Below are 15,947 nucleotides of genomic sequence, written 5' to 3' on the forward strand. Positions count from 1 at the left end.
TGAATCTACACTTTTCCTTCTGGTAGTAAATTATGTTAAGACTGGTGGCAGTTTTCCAGTTCTAGGCACCATGGATACAAATAAAAGATTTACTTTTGAAGAAATTTAAAAAAATAGATCAGACATGTAAAAGTGTTTCTATTTGGGGAAAATGTGAAGTGATGCTTATATGAGAAGAAAAAAACAAAGCTGGGTAAACAATGCAAGGTTTTTTCCCATAACAAATCTTGGGAAAACTAGAACTTCTGTAGCTTGATAGGTGTGTATATATAGATACTTGGTAAAGAATTCCTTGTGTGCAAGTCAGTGGGTAGTTATACTTGTCTTTTATAATGATAACTCAAACAATTCTGTGCAGTGATTCATGGAAACAATTGGATTTTCATATTCTCCTGGAGCTGTTTATGATAATACGTTACTAGCAAATGCAAGTGAGAAACTTAAAGCAAATAGCTACAAAGAATGGGGAGGGGTGATGGAGGCAGGGAGGGAAAAAATGCAAGATAGCAGCACTTTATTTGTGAAACTAGACTGGTATATAAAAAATGTGGAAATTTGGGTTGGTAGTGAAAACCTTTCTTCAGCTTTCACAGACAATTACATTTTATAAAAATGAATGCCTTTGTGTATGAGCTTTTTCTATTTCTTTTCCCCAGAAGTTAGGGTGTATGTAATGTTATATGGTTGTCAGATTTTTAAGAGGATGTCTAAATTAACTCTGCCCTCTCTGAGATGAATTCTAGATGGGTGGTGTGTTAAATATACACTGCTCAAGTACTTCATCTCTTTTCCCTCGAGGCTGTCCTCAATACTTATTTTTGTAGTGAAACAGCTCCAGTTGTATCTGATGCTCCTGGTATGGCTTCTCTGGTAAGAACTGTAAGGTAGAAATCAGATCTCAGACTTTGCTGGACCTTGAAGTAAATGGGCAGTGACATCCTTATTTTGTCTCAAAATTGTCTATGTAAGAATTATAGTTAAATGCTGATCATCTAGGCTAACTGAAAAAGTATGCAAGGGCAAGCATGGACAGTTAGTAACCATCAAATATTTATTATAAAATGTATGAAAACTAGAGTGAACCTTTGGAATAGAAGTAGATTTAACTACTTCTGTAACCATTTTTGGTGTCAAACTGCTAGAGAGTTAAATGAATTGGTTAGAGTGTTACCTTCACTCCTTTCTACTTACCCTCCTTTTATAATTGTTAACCTCTAATTAAATACCTTGAACTCTATAAGTAGAAAGGAAGGAAAAAGGGAAAAATTGAAGAGAGAAAATTCTTTGAATAGGCTTGGATTAAGTGAATATCTAGAATATCTAACTGGAATATTAAAAATAATATTCTACAGGAAGTATATGAACTAGTAAATAAAATTCAGATGATAATTGAAAATGTTTAATGATTCATTTAATTTAGATTTACTATCAGTTATCTTTTAATTCCAATAACATCTGCCCTGGAGTCACCACCTGAGTTCTAATTCTGCCTTCTGTATTTACTACATATGACCTTAGGCAAGTTTTAATTTTTTTTTTAATAAACATTTGTGTACCTTGGTTTCCTTATCTGTAAAACAGGGGTAATGTACATTATCTAACTCCTATAATTGTTTTGAGAACTAAGTGAGATAATACATACAGCAGTGCTCAGCAAAGGGACTGACTGGTGCTTTCTAAACAGCTGACAAATACTATTTCTGTATCTTTTCAACTGTCTCTCCAACTTATATATATCCATCCATAGCCATTTGTCTGTCCATCCATCTATCCATCTTTTGAATGTTTCCAACAATGTAGAGTTATGATTTGTTTTTGTTTTTGTCTTTACCATGAATATGTAGAACTTTTAAAATATGCAGTGAATTTAATTGGCCAGGGGTAGAGGAAAAGGAGGCAGCCCTGAAAAACCAAAGTATGCACAGAGATCTACAAGCTTTACTTTAAATCCTCTGGTTAAGTATCCCACCCTAAATTTATTTCTGACTATTCACTTAATAAAATTTATATAATTAGGCATATATTTATTGAGTGTTTTCTTTGTGCAAAATACTATACTAAGTGCTGTGGGTATACAGAGAAGCATAGTATTTTGTTCTTGCCCTTGAAAATTTTGTAATCTGGTTGAAGTTACACTTAAAAATGTAATTATAGCATATATCTTAAAAGATTGAATAAGATAGTATGCATTAAGTATAGAATGAACTATATAAAAATAAAATTTCAGAGCACTTATCAGAAGTGATTAGAAGAAGGGTTGGCTCACAGTTACCTGGAATAGGATCAGTTGGTTTCCTAGCGATCAGAAAGGAAGGTGAGGGGAATAGGGAGAGAGAGAGGCAGAGCAAAGGCTGGAAGACAGCAATAAGTGGAGTCTGAATTAATTTATCAGTCTAGTTGGAGTAGAAGGTTAAAGTGTAGACTACTAGAAGATAAGTTTAGAAAGATTAATTGGATCTGGATGGAGGGCCTCGAATGCCAGGGTCATGAGTTTGGACTTTTTCTGTCATCAGGGGACAGCCACTGATTTTTCTTGATTAAGAGAGTGGCCCGATAATGGAAGGGGCAGTAGGATTGATTTGGAGGTGGCAATACTGAAATTAGGGAAATCAGTTTACAGTCTCTTGTAAGAGTCTAGGTATGACATATAATAAAGCCCTGTACTAAGGTGATTATGAGTATGGTAAGACGGTATGAGCATGAGAAACATTAAGAAAGAGTTGATGGTGTTTAAAGACAAGCTGGCAATAAGGAGCAAGAATTAGAAAGAGGAGATGGATAGAATGTTCCTATTTTGAATTTGGATGATTCTGAGAATGATACTCTTCTGGGTGTGAATGTGTGAGGGGAGGGTGTCGAGGAAAATAATGAATCTAATTTTAAGTTTTGTTGAATATGACATAGTAAAATACATCTTGGTATAAATGTCAAGCAGTCATTAGAGGACTGTAGGTCTCAGGGAGATGAGGGAGAGCTCATTGTTGGGGAAATAGATATAAAAATCATATGGCTTAGGGAGTTTCCGTCGTGGTGCAGTGGTTAACGAATCCGACTAGGAACCATGAGGTTGTGGGTTCAATCCCTGGCCTCCTTTAGTGGGTTAAGGATCCGGCGTTGCCGTGAGCTGTGGTGTAGGTTACAGACGCGGCTCGGATCCAGGGCTGCTGTGGCTGTGGTGTAGGCTGGCAGCTACAGCTCTGATTAGACCCCTAGCCTGGGAACCTCCATATGCTGTGGGACCAGCCATAGAAAAGGCAAAAAGACAATAAATAAATAAATAAATAAAAATCACATGATTTAGATGTTAAGGAATGAGATATTTGGTAAAAAAGAATATAAAGAATAATGTTTTAGATTGACAGCATTAACATGTGAATGGCATTTTCTGTGATTATCTGTTCACCTTAAATTTAGCAAAAAACGATTTGCTCATTTCTACCTCTGATTTTTCCTCACCGTTTTACCCCCAGTATTATTGATTATCTGTAATGTTTCATCCACTGGGCCAAGCACTGGGGATCCAGTAAAGAACAAGGCAGACATGATGCCTATCCTCACAGAATGTATAGAATAAACTTAAAAAACAAAAACAAAGGGGTTTCCACCATGACTCATTGGGTTAATGATCCAGCTTGACTCTGTGTTGTTGCTGGTTTGATCCCCAGCCCAGCATTGTGGTTAAGGATCTAGCATTGCCACAGCGGTGGCATAGGTCGCAGCTGGGAACTTCCTTATGCTGCAGGTGTGGCTGAAAAAGGAAAAAAAAAAAAAATCTTTTAATGCTTTCTGTTTTTCTTCCCCCTTACTTACTTATTTTTCATGATACTCACGCACCCATTTATCTCTGTGGGTCTGAAAAACATTCTCTGAGAACTGATTTCCTTTTCTTCTTTCGGTGGATACTTGTAATTATTGCCGTATTGTAAGGAATATTATGTAAGATCATAATCTTAGGAACTTATTAAGTTACTCACCATTGATGTTAAAAATTACTGATTTAACCCCCCTGTGGGGAGTTTTTATTGTGTTAAGCTTATAAATAAGATCGTCTGGGAAAAAACCTTTATTATTGTACTTGAAAGTTGGCAAGGTGAAGGAAAAAGATCCTTTTTTAAAAAAAGTCTTATTTTTTGAATGCAGACTTCTCTTAATGGTATGAAATTTATTTCAAATCACAATAAAACTTGCAACTAGACTTTAGATTTTCCTTTTTTTCTGTTTCTCCCATCTTTAATGTGCTTTTGATTTGCCACAAAGTCAGCCCAGTGCCTTCATCACACCCTCTCCTCTATTCTTTCCTAATAAAATGGAGCAAAGGTGGAACTGCAATGCAATGTAAGATTGATTACCCATTTTGGGTTTATAAAGGATGAAAGCATTGATTTAAGGAATGATCTATCTGATTACAAATGTCTGAATTTAAATGCTAAGATTCCAATTCAGGGACTAATGTTGTTAATGATCCCTAATTCATTCCTCTTTCACTCTCTGCTCTGCTTCCCCTTCTTCAACTGATACATTTTGTGTTAGAGGATTATAAATGAAATTATTTAGAATAGACGTATCAGGAAAAATGGACTATCAGGCATTATCTGCAAATAAGATACACTTTTTCTGGTAAAAAGGAGGACATTTTTTTCCTTTTAATATTGAAGAATAGTTGATTTACTGTGTCGGGTTAGTTTCAGGTGTATAGAAAAGCGATTCAATTATAAATATATATATTCTTTTCCAGAATTATTATATATATTATATACATAATTCTATTCCAGAATATATACATGTTATGGGTTATAACAAGCCATTAAATATAGTTCCTTATGCTATATCACAGGTTTTTGTTGTTTATATGTTTTATGTATAGTAGTGTCTGTCCGTTAATCCCAAACTCCCAATTTACCCCTCCCCGCCACCTTTGGTGAACCATTAGTTTGTTTTCTATGTCAGTGAGTCTATTTCTGTTTTTTAAATAAGTTCATTTGTATAATTTTTAGATTCCACATATAAGTGATGTCATGTGGTATTTATCTTTCCTGCTTTACTTCATTTAAGTATGATAATCTCTGGATCCATCCATGTTGCTGCAAATGACATTATTTCATTTTTCTATGGCTAAGTAATATTCCATTATCTATATCTGTATCTATCTCTCTATATACATACCACATGTTGTTTATCTATCCATCTGTCGATGGACACTTTAGGTTGCTTTCATGTCTTTGCTATTATAAATAGTGCTGCCATAAACACTGGAATGCATGTATCTTTTTGAAATAGATTTTTTGTCTTTTCTGAATATTGCTGAATCATTTAGATTTTTAAGGAACTCCCACACTGTTCTCCATAGTGGCTGCAACAATTTACATTCCCACTAACAGTGTAGGAGGCTTCCATTTTCTCTGTACCCTCTCCAGCACTTATTTGTAGACTTTTTCATGATAGCCATTATTACTGGTATGAGGTGATACTCCATTGTAGTTTTGATTTGCATTTCTTTAATAATTAGTGATATTGAATATCTTTTCATGAAAAGGAGGACATTCATTATTGTTGAAAGAAGAAAACCGCTATGTTAGGAGTGTTTTGGAATGGGGAAGATTTTTACCATATTGGAAGGAAGTATGTAAATCTGAATGTTTAAAATTTTGAGTTAGATAGACATAAAATCACTTTACTAAGAGAGCTTTTAAGAAAGCAGTTTGTTTGGAACAATGTCTGTATTGATATAGATTACTTAGGAATCTTCAGAGTATGGGAGAGCCATGTCAATTTTTCAGGGCTTTTTATTCTCACCCAGGTTTGGGTTACTGAAATCACTTTCATAATGGGCCAATCTGGCCACCAGATTTGGATAAGAATTTGAAATGCTGAGTGTCTCAGTAATAAAAGTGTTAGACATGTACCCTATGCTTTGTTATTCTTCTAAACTTGGATTGAGATATTAAATCAATTTTGTGAGATGCATTTTCAATCCTGAAAATACAAACTGCTTTAGAAGACAATAATAAAGTATAAGTTTTTTCTTTTAAGAAAAAATTAAGACAAACACTTGAGGTTGGATACTACCTGTCTTATTTAACCCTTTGAAAGGTTTCTAGGTAGAAACAAATCTCTGAAAGCATAGCCTTTATAATGGTCATGATGGTAACATACACTTAACAGTATTGGCTCATGTGGCAGTGATACAATTTGTAGGCCTTATATACTCTGTCTGGAAAGTTGGAGTGCTCTTATTGGTATTTTTATTTACTTTTTATTAATTGCTCTTTCTTATTTTCCATTTTAATTTAATGTAAGATGAATACATCTTGTTAAATAACGAAGATTGCATCATAGCATTCAGCATTAAAATGCACTCCTTTTTGGGGGAAGCCAGATAGATGTGTTTACTCTGTAGAGAGATTTAGATTTGATTTTTTGTTTTCTTCATGGTAATTATGTTTGCACTTTGCTGATCACTAGTTGTGCATTATTACAATGGAAGGTGACAATTTGATTGTCTTCAATTGGAGAAACAAGTAATTTTATATTCACTAAGCTGTCAGGTAACACTAACTCACAGTACTAAGAGCTCCTGGCAATGTGGCTTGGCACCTATATTTAACTGCTTTGATGCTTGTGTAACCTCTGCTGAATCAGAAATACTTTGCCTGCTGGAAATGGTTTTCAGGGTTGTACAATGAGGTTTTCATTAAGTAGACAAACTGAAAATGAACTGCAAAGCCATGGTTGTTTCTCTCCTCCCCCTTCCCCTTCGTCCCTCCCTCCACTCCTCTCCTTCTCCATCCTGTCCCCTTTCCCTCCCGCTTCTTCTTCTTCTTCCAGGTCTTCTTCCTCTTATTCGATAAGAACTTCAAATTTATACCTTATTTCATTACATGAAAGAGAGGAATTTCTGGCTTGCTTTATTTAGCTAAAGGAGAACCTCAGAGGTTAGCTTCTTTGTATAATTTTGCTCACCGTCACCATGTGTGAGCCTTCCTTTTTTGAAACTGTCTATATAGTATCAATATCCATTTTTCTTCCTTTATTCTGGCAATATTAAAAAGTGAAAATAGAGGTGAGAATGGAAAAGTATGGTTACAGCTTCCAACATACTCTTTCTCTCTGAGAAGTTATTTTTCTGGTTTAAAGTATTTATTGATAATTGGGTAAGATATCCTGTAACTGGGCTTCCATACCAGTGGATTGGTTTCAAGCTGACCAAGACACATGTTTGATACTCACTTTAAAAATTATGGTTCTCATTTCATGTAAAGAGGAGATTCAAAGTGAATATATATAAATACATTCATTCTACTATTATTTTAGACAGCTTTCTTTCACTCAAGCCACATAGAGGTCTTTCCTTTGAGCTATGAAGTCATTGTGCTTGATTAAAATCCTCTTAGTGTATATTTATAGTAACCATTGTTTGGTTTTTCTCTTATTTCTTGTTAGATGACTGATTATATTTATGTATTGTTGGCCTGCTTTCCAAAGCAAAGATCCCAAGTTACTGGTAGATAAGCTAGGAGAAAAAAATTCAGTATTATTTCTGTTAAGCAAAAAGTATAGAGAGAGGAAGGCAAGTTGTTTTGATCCCAGGAAGAAACTGGATACTCAGAGACACATGTAATAATTATAGGTTTTCCATAGGCAGTCAGGCAGGCAGGCCAGTCATTAGGCTGGTTGCCTGCCTCTTCCAGCAGATACTAACCAATTAGACAGAGGTGGTTACGTGATGTAACATTATCAGGAGAAACAATTCATGAGTCAAAGCATTCCAAGACATATGAGCTCTAGTCCAAAGAACAGTCTTAAGCTATATAAAGTGACAGCAATATTGTCAGCTAAATATAAACTCTAGAAACACAAACTTTGATGACTTGAGAAGAATCTGTTCCAGGTAGTCCCTGTTTTGTAAGAACCTCAGAAGGCCTTTGAAGACAATTTTGGAGCTTTGGTATGAAAAATTAGAAGCCTTAGATAAGTCAAAATCTATGAATTTAAGCCCCTTCTCAGACATACTTCAAGGGCTTCAAGCATATTTCATTTGCTTCATTGCTATTGATTTGACAGCTAACTCAAATCAGTGAGTTTTCTTCTAACAGATATTATCTGTATATGTTACCATATATGCTCTGATAGAACCACTACAAATTTTAAAAAATAGGTTTATAACTCTTCAAAATAGCTCTGAAAACAGTTACCCCCCCAACATTGGATTTTCTTATTTGCTTATTAAACAGATGGAGGAGAGAGAAAAACCTGGCAAAAGCCTAGGGAAGTTTGGAGGTGGAGTGAGGGACAGGAGGTAGTACTGGATAAAATAATACAAAGAATCAATAACAACCTTCAGGCTTTCCTTGAATGAAGACAGTAAAGTTTTAAAAGGGTTATTCTCATTTTAATGTTTGTAATCATGGTCTCTCCCTGGGCCTGTCCACTCTCCCTGCAGTAAACGTGGGAATTGGAAGTGCAGGAAAAAGGTTTTTAAATCATTCTTGGCCCTAGGCTGGGTGGACTGACATCCTTTGTAGGGGTTCCTGGGTATTGTGCATTTTGGCAACTGAACATATCTGTTACTCATGCTCCTTAAAATGAGAGGCACTGTGTTATATTTTTGGAAAATTAGTTGTTTATTTCTCAAGTATCAGATCAATTGCAGCATTAAATTAACAGTGAATTATCTGACTGAAATAAATCTACCTTGGTAGCCTGGGGCTGAGTTGCGAAAATAAATGTGAACGTTGGCCTGAATTTTTAATTTTTTCTTTAGGTAAACCAACTGTTAAAATGTTGCTTTATGTTAGAAACAGGGCTTCTTTTGAGCAAATATAAATCATCTAAAAAGTGAATGCCATTTGATAATAATCTTAGAAGTAATGAAAATATTAAAAAGACCATATTAAAAATATTGTTCTAATAAATCCAATGGCTCCTTTGGATAATTATCTCAATCTCAAACAAGTCACAAGAGAACTCCTCAAATGATAGTTTTGAGGTGAATTCTTCCCAAGCAATAGTATAGAGAAAAAAAAGTAATTTCAAGTGACTATGCCTTATGAGGAAGTTGTTTTAAAATAATCCTGACTTTTTAACATAAAAACATCTGTTTTTTTTTTTTAAATAGCACCATCAAATAAGGAAGATTTAAAGTTCTAGAAAATAAGATTTTTCTGAGACAGAGGACTTAATGTGTGGATATCCAGTCCTCACCATCTTATCAAGTCTTGTACCAGCTAATATTGACTTCTTGTTAAAGAGCAAAGTAAATTTACTTTCTGAGTAGGTTGGTAATGGTCTAAACATTCAGATTTTATACTGCAGTTTTGGAGAGAAATAATTATTATCTTCCTAGAGGCACTCCTACTGGCTTCCTAGAAAACATTATCAATTACTGGAGACTTTATCTCCTACAATCTCATTTTCAGAAGTTCTAATCCCTGAAGTTCTTCCCAATGGCTGGCATCCTGGGAATTCACTTGATCTGCTGGGCAGAGACATTTCAAACTCGGGGAACACATGATGGGAATTTAGTTTTATGTGTCCCAAAGATATGTAATTCTCTTTGGAGGTTTTTGCTTGATAATAGCTATGCCCCAGAAAACCATCTTGTTTAACCAATGTGATAAGTTGACAATGTAGTTTTTCTCTCTGATTATAATGTACTCTGTGTAGTCAATACACTGGTACCATGTGAGTGTAATTTCCTCTTTTATTTTATCTCCAATGCACTGTATTATAAATAAACAGTTAAAAAAAAAACACCAAACAAATCTGTTGCATCTCCTTTTAAGATTGTACCACTGTAGACACTTGTTCTAGTAAAGTAGAATTGGGCGCATTTGATTGCATTTAAATTTTTCATGCTTCAGCAGTTTGGCTGGGAGCACAGTAAAGAAAAATCCCATGAGCGAGGATAGTTTAGAATAATAGAACTTGATTTTGTGTATTATAGAGGCAACATTTGCGCTGCTTTAGTTAGGGTTGTGTCAGCACTTCCATTATAAACCCCTGTTTTCAGGGGGTATAACTAGGGAGATTTTTTTTTAATACAAATTAAAAAAAACAATTCATTTGAATGATTTTTAAGTTGTAATAGTGCAAAAAATAAAACAAAGTTAAGTCACATAGAAATTGACCACTTTCACAAGGATTTTAATTCTTTTGTTTATTAGTTGTATATGGCAGCAGCTAAAGAAGATACTGTTCTGATACACTGAGGGTGAAAGTTTTTGTAATGGAAAATTACTGATATGAGGATTAAAAATAAAAGTAAGCACCCCATGTGATGTTTTAAAATATTAAAACAAATGAGTATTTGATTTATGAGTTTCTAAAGGATAATAGCCATGGTGCAATGATTGTAGTAAAGGCATTACCAAAAGTCAAGTATCTGTAGCTTCTAGAATACAGATTAGTTTGGTCTAGTAAAATGGAAAGCTAAAGTAAAGAAATGCAAAGAATGAGGATGTAATAGTAAATTGAAGGATTCTATAACAAAATAATTGTGCAAAAAATAATCAGTAAATTGAATCCAGTAATCAGTAAATCTAAGACTTATTTAACAAGCTGCATTAAAAAGAACTTCTGCACATTTTCCTTTTAAAAATACAAAAAAACCACCATCCACAATAAAAAACTATAACAAAACCAACAATGAAAACAAACCTGAGAAAAGCCCAACAATGTTATCAAAAGGAATGTGTACAGAAGAGCAACATGTAGCTAAAAGAACAAAAATTACTTTCTCTGCTGACAGCATATTGAGAACTCAGTATAAATCAAGAAATTAAATAAAATATGATATGGAAAAATATCCTTAGAACAAAAATATTAATTCCTTACTAACGGGAGGGATTTTGAAGTTGAGTATGCCTCCCTTGGTTGTTAACCATTATTGTCTTGCCTTCCCCCACCCTTGTCCCTTAATGGTAGTGTGAACTGAGGATGAACAGTCAGATTTAATATTGCCTTTTTTTTTTTTTTTTGGCAGCCTATCTTTTATTTGCAACCTTGATACACATTTGTATTTGTAGGTGCAAAATAAAAGACAAATTGTGTGATGTTATAAATTGGTAGCTTTCTTGAATGGTCACTGGAGGAATCACCAGAAGACTGTTGATGAAGTAGAGGTGAAGCCTTTCCTCACTAATTGTATTCAGCGTGTAATTTCTAAACTTCCCTCTGAATTTTGATTTTCAATTAACACTCCCCATTTGAAGATAATTTTCTATTTAATGTAATTGCAGGAAATAATTTATTGGCTGATTAAGACTGAGGGCCCAGCCTTCCTTAAGAAAACACTCTAACAAACCAGCCTTTAAACTCAACCCATAGCTTTGGACAGATTTAGTCTATTTTTACAGCTGCGTGGTTGTGTTTAATTAGGATTGTGCACTATTGTTCATTGGTGCAGTTTATAGTTGAAATTATTCTTAAGAGACTTTTCATTTTGGGTTTTGTGTCATGATTAATTTATACTAAAGCAACAATCACAGATATTGCTATTGGAAGGAGCCAAGTCACTTTATAATAAGAGGATGTTTGTGGGGAACTAAAGTCACTCTGAGTTTTGGATTATGACTTTCAATTGTATTTAGCTGTTTTAAAAAGCAGCAGTAAATTCATTCTTTTGTCTTTAATGTGAATGATTACATTATTGGTACTGTTATTATCTGAACTATGAAAACACTCTTATTGTTTATGGCAAGCTCTTGATAAATTTGCAGAACAGTTATAATTTGCCTGTTTTTAGTATAGTATTTATGAGGCTAATGAAGTAAGCTCCAGGATGATTCCTGTATACTAAGAAACATCCTGTTGTATCATTTTCCTTAAGTGCATATACATTTTTCCATTGTCAGTATTGTTAGGAATTAGTCAAGGATACACTTATCTGATTCTTTGATATAGTACTCTTTAGAACATTTCATTTCATTTCTTCTTAAAGAAAATATAGACATACTTCTGTACTTTCTTCCATATTATTTTCTACTACCAAGTCTAATAGATTACATTTTGGTTATTTGTAGAATGATTATTATAAGTAGGTATCAGCATTTTAATATGTTTCAAAGCACTTCAAAAGCCTATAATACTTTTATTTAGAACTGTGCATAATTAGATTAGCTGATCTTATATTAATTTTTTTCACTGTAAGATACTAAATCTGAGCCCCCTCATTAATTGTGAGAAATTTAGCATTAGCTGTTAAATCCTATGTGAAACATGGGCTGCTACATAAAAACTACTGTTTAAATTGGAATTAACTTAATTATTTTTCTTTGCACTTGATATTTCCTTCACTGCAATATTCATGAAAGCATGTGACAGATTTGTAAATTTAACTGTTAATCTCAGATTTCTAGACCCTTTAATCAGTATTTATTTGTCTGTAGAAACAGTACTAGCAAGTTAATGATTTGCTAATTTGAAAAATGCTCATGTGGTTTCCTATGTTAACTGATTTGTGCATTTTTTAAAAAATGGTATGAAATCAATTAATGTTAAAGAGCAATTAAGGTGGAGATTTTATTCCTTTCGTTACACAGCAGTTTTAGAGCTAAAGATGCTATGAACCAAAAACAATGTAAAGTTTTAGGAAAAAATACTCAATTTCCTCTTCTTTTAAGTTAAAAACTTTTGGTGGTTTTATTTCTAAACATTTTGCTAAGAAAATCACCTGCTAAAGTGATATTCTAAAAGTTTTGAAATTCTGTTTAAGAATTATGATATTCTGATATATAGGAAAGCACAAAAGGAAGACCTTTTGCTGAGTGTAGTTGATGTTTACTTGTGGATATATAAATGAATATTCAGTTTTAAAAAAATTGTGCAGAGTAAGGTAAGTGCTTTGAATCCTATATATACTTTCTAATATAAAACAGAGGCATAGTTATTTAATATACTCAATTAAAATATCACAAAATTACCTGAAGACAAATATAACATTAACAGCTACTCAATCAATATGTCACTTAAAAATTTAGTTACAGCAGTTGACACAGCTTGAAAGTTTTTAGAAAAGGATCAGATTGGCACTAAACAGTGCTAGGCCTAGAACTTGTAATGCAAGGTGTAATCTAAGAAGTCAGGACCAAGTTTGTTTAGAACTTTCATCATAGATTACTTACTCTCCTGATTATATTTTCTTACATAGACTTCCTTTGTTCCTACAAAATCATAAAAGAAATTCGTATATTTGTAATTTCAATTCATCCTCCAAACCGGCTCATTTGTTGTTCATTCTTTTTTTTTTTTTTTTTTTTTTCCCTTTGCTAACTATCATCTGAATTACTCTCAAGAAGTTTATAATCTTTTTGGGAGAACTGGGAGGAGAAATACATACATATACTATACATTATAAAAACTTATTCTATAAAAATTTTAGTCATGGATAGGGTAAGAAAATAGGCAGCAATATCTGGGAAGAAGTTTGCTGAGTTAAGAGCAGAGAGGGAAAGTGGCACAGGTAAGCTAAGAGTTCTTTTTTTAGTGGTTTAGAGTAGATCATAAACACCTCTGAAGTTAGAGAACTTTCCTTTATTCCTGAATTAGTCAGACTTTAAGGGATGGTTTATTCTTTTGTCATTGACAGCCCTGTTAAAAATCCATGCTGTTTCCTTCTTCTGCAGAAGAATGTCTTCCAAGCAAGCCACCTCTCCATTTGCCTGTGCAGCTGATGGAGAGGAAGCGATGACCCAAGATTTGACCTCAAGAGAAAAAGAAGAAGGCAGTGATCAACATGTGGCCTCCCATCTGCCTCTGCATCCCATAATGCACAACAAACCTCACTCTGAGGAGCTACCAACACTTGTCAGTACCATTCAACAAGATGCTGACTGGGACAGCGTTCTGTCGTCTCAGCAAAGAATGGTGAGTTTTAAAAATCTGGCCACTGTCGCTAAGTGTGTTTGTTACGGGCTCATCACAAATAGATATTTTAGAAAAAGCTCAAAAATAACTCATATCATTAGAGTTATTTTTGTTCAGGCTATGAAGACAACCACTATGTATATTATTAATATACTAATTAGTGGAAAAATTGGAAAATGGTGTGTGGTTTAGTTTTCGTCCATTTTTAGGTAAACTTTTCAAAAGATATTTAATTTAATTTTGGAGGTGGTTTGGTTATCTTGTTACCTGATTTTCTTTATTTAAGGTGGTGAACTTGATAATACCACAAAAAATAAGTATGATCAATAAAGTGGGGTTGCATATTAATACTGAAAAATTGTATTAAGCAAACATGTCTGTGTGAATGAGGTCATATCGTGAATACATCTTCAGTGAGGATAAAAAAAATGTTATAATTTTTAACATTCATTCTTGAATTATAAGAAAGCTTTCTCACTTGTGTACCTATATATTAATTTCAAAAGGACTTATAAAGCTCCTGAGTATCATTCAGTCAAACTACAGGAGTTCGCCCTAAAGGTAGAAACAATATCAAATAAAGGCAGTGTATTAGCCAGCTTTCCCATGTTAGGTTCTGCCTGTAACCATCAGAACAGACCTCATAGTCAGTAACATTAATTGTCCAGTTTAGAGCGAAAATATTCAATTTTTTAGCATTTAGAACTGACTAAAATATTAATATATTTTATTAGATGAGGAATTTTAAACTCCATTTTATATTTCTTAACTTTTGGCTGAATTTAATGAGAAATATTTTAAGTGGGAAATGAGGAAAAGTTTTATTCCTTAACAAAAATAAGATAATATTTAAAAATACTTTTACTACTATTGATGTATTTATAAATTTTTGTCTTATGCTTATTAATGGCTCAAGACTAATTCAAAGACTTAATTCCATAATTTATGGAGGCAGACATTTTTCTTTTTCAGGTGATTGTGCGGGCACAATTAGTACTCTGAAGCAGTAGATGAGAAGTAGGGGACTGGAAGAAAAATAAGACTGTCCTAGACTAACTTTAGGTTCAGAAGGGATCATCATTGTGCAGTTAGACCCACTGGAAGATTTGTTTTCCTTGCATGGGGGAAGAGAGCAGGTATAATGAAGCAAGGCTAAAAGTCTGTTTTTCTGATTGAACTTAAGTGGTTCACTTTATACTTTCAATACAGCATGAATGAAATAGATATCCAGTTGCTTCCACTGGCTTTTGGGCAAGATAATAAAGTTAAGTTTTGTTTTTTTTTGGTTTTTTTTTTTTATTTTTATTTTTTTTGGTCTTTTGTCTTTTTGTCTTTTGTTGTTGTTGCTATTTCTTGGGCCGCTCCCGCGGCATATGGAGGTTCCCAGGCTAGGGGTCGAATCGGAGCTGTAGCCACAGGCCTACGCCAGAGGCACAGCAACGCAGGATCTGAGCCGCGTCTGCAACCTACACCACAGCTCACGGCAACGCCGGATCGTTAACCCACTGAGCAAGGGCAGGGACCGAACCCGCAACCTCATGGTTCCTAGTCGGATTTGTTAACCACTGCGCCACGACGGGAACTCCTGTTTTATTTTTATTTCAACAAATACTTAGGGAACACCTCCTCTGGGCCTAGCATTCTGCTGGGTACTGGTTGGATAGGGAACAAAGTATGCATGATTATGTCATCTTAGAACTTATATCTAGGAGAGGGAACAGAAATTAAATAAGTATACACACAAATATATAATTAAAATTGTGGTGTAGTTAAGACAACAGAATGCTACATGAGAACATAATGAGATAAACCTAATTTAGAATGAATGGCTAGGTAGGAATGGCCTCTCTGACCTAAGGATGATAGAAACTAGCCAGGCAAAGAATAGAATAAAGAGTAAAAATAGCAGAGGAAATGTGATGTATGAAATATTTGAGGTGAGAAAAATATAGCTGAGCTTTAGGAAATGAGAGATAAGTCCTTGTAGCTGAATTGTAATGAGCAAAGGTGCAATGTAACATCAGATATGGTTGGAGAGATTGGTAGGGGCTATATATCCAGCAAAACCTTGTAGGTAACATTAT

At 34.1% G+C, this 15,947-nt stretch overlaps 1 protein-coding gene across 50 annotated transcripts in view; it reads left to right on the plus strand.

Moving 5' to 3' along the window:
- Nucleotides 1–15,947, plus strand: part of SOX6 (SRY-box transcription factor 6) — a 614,027-nt gene that overhangs the window by 220,468 nt on the left and 377,612 nt on the right. For all 50 annotated transcript variants that reach the window (XM_021085331.2, XM_085011890.1, XM_085011902.1 and 47 more), the window contains one exon: nt 13,623–13,863. In XM_021085331.2, the coding sequence (XP_020940990.1) occupies nt 13,627–13,863 (237 nt within the window). In that variant the 5' untranslated portion in view covers nt 13,623–13,626. The remainder of the gene's footprint in view (nt 1–13,622; nt 13,864–15,947) is intronic.

Source organism: Sus scrofa, chromosome 2 (genome assembly GCF_054392235.1).
Source record: "Sus scrofa isolate SSC_HxYL_T2T_F1_AM1 chromosome 2, Sscrofa_HxYL_maternal_Yorkshire_Landrace_v2.0, whole genome shotgun sequence".
Taxonomy (NCBI): domain Eukaryota; kingdom Metazoa; phylum Chordata; class Mammalia; order Artiodactyla; family Suidae; genus Sus; species Sus scrofa.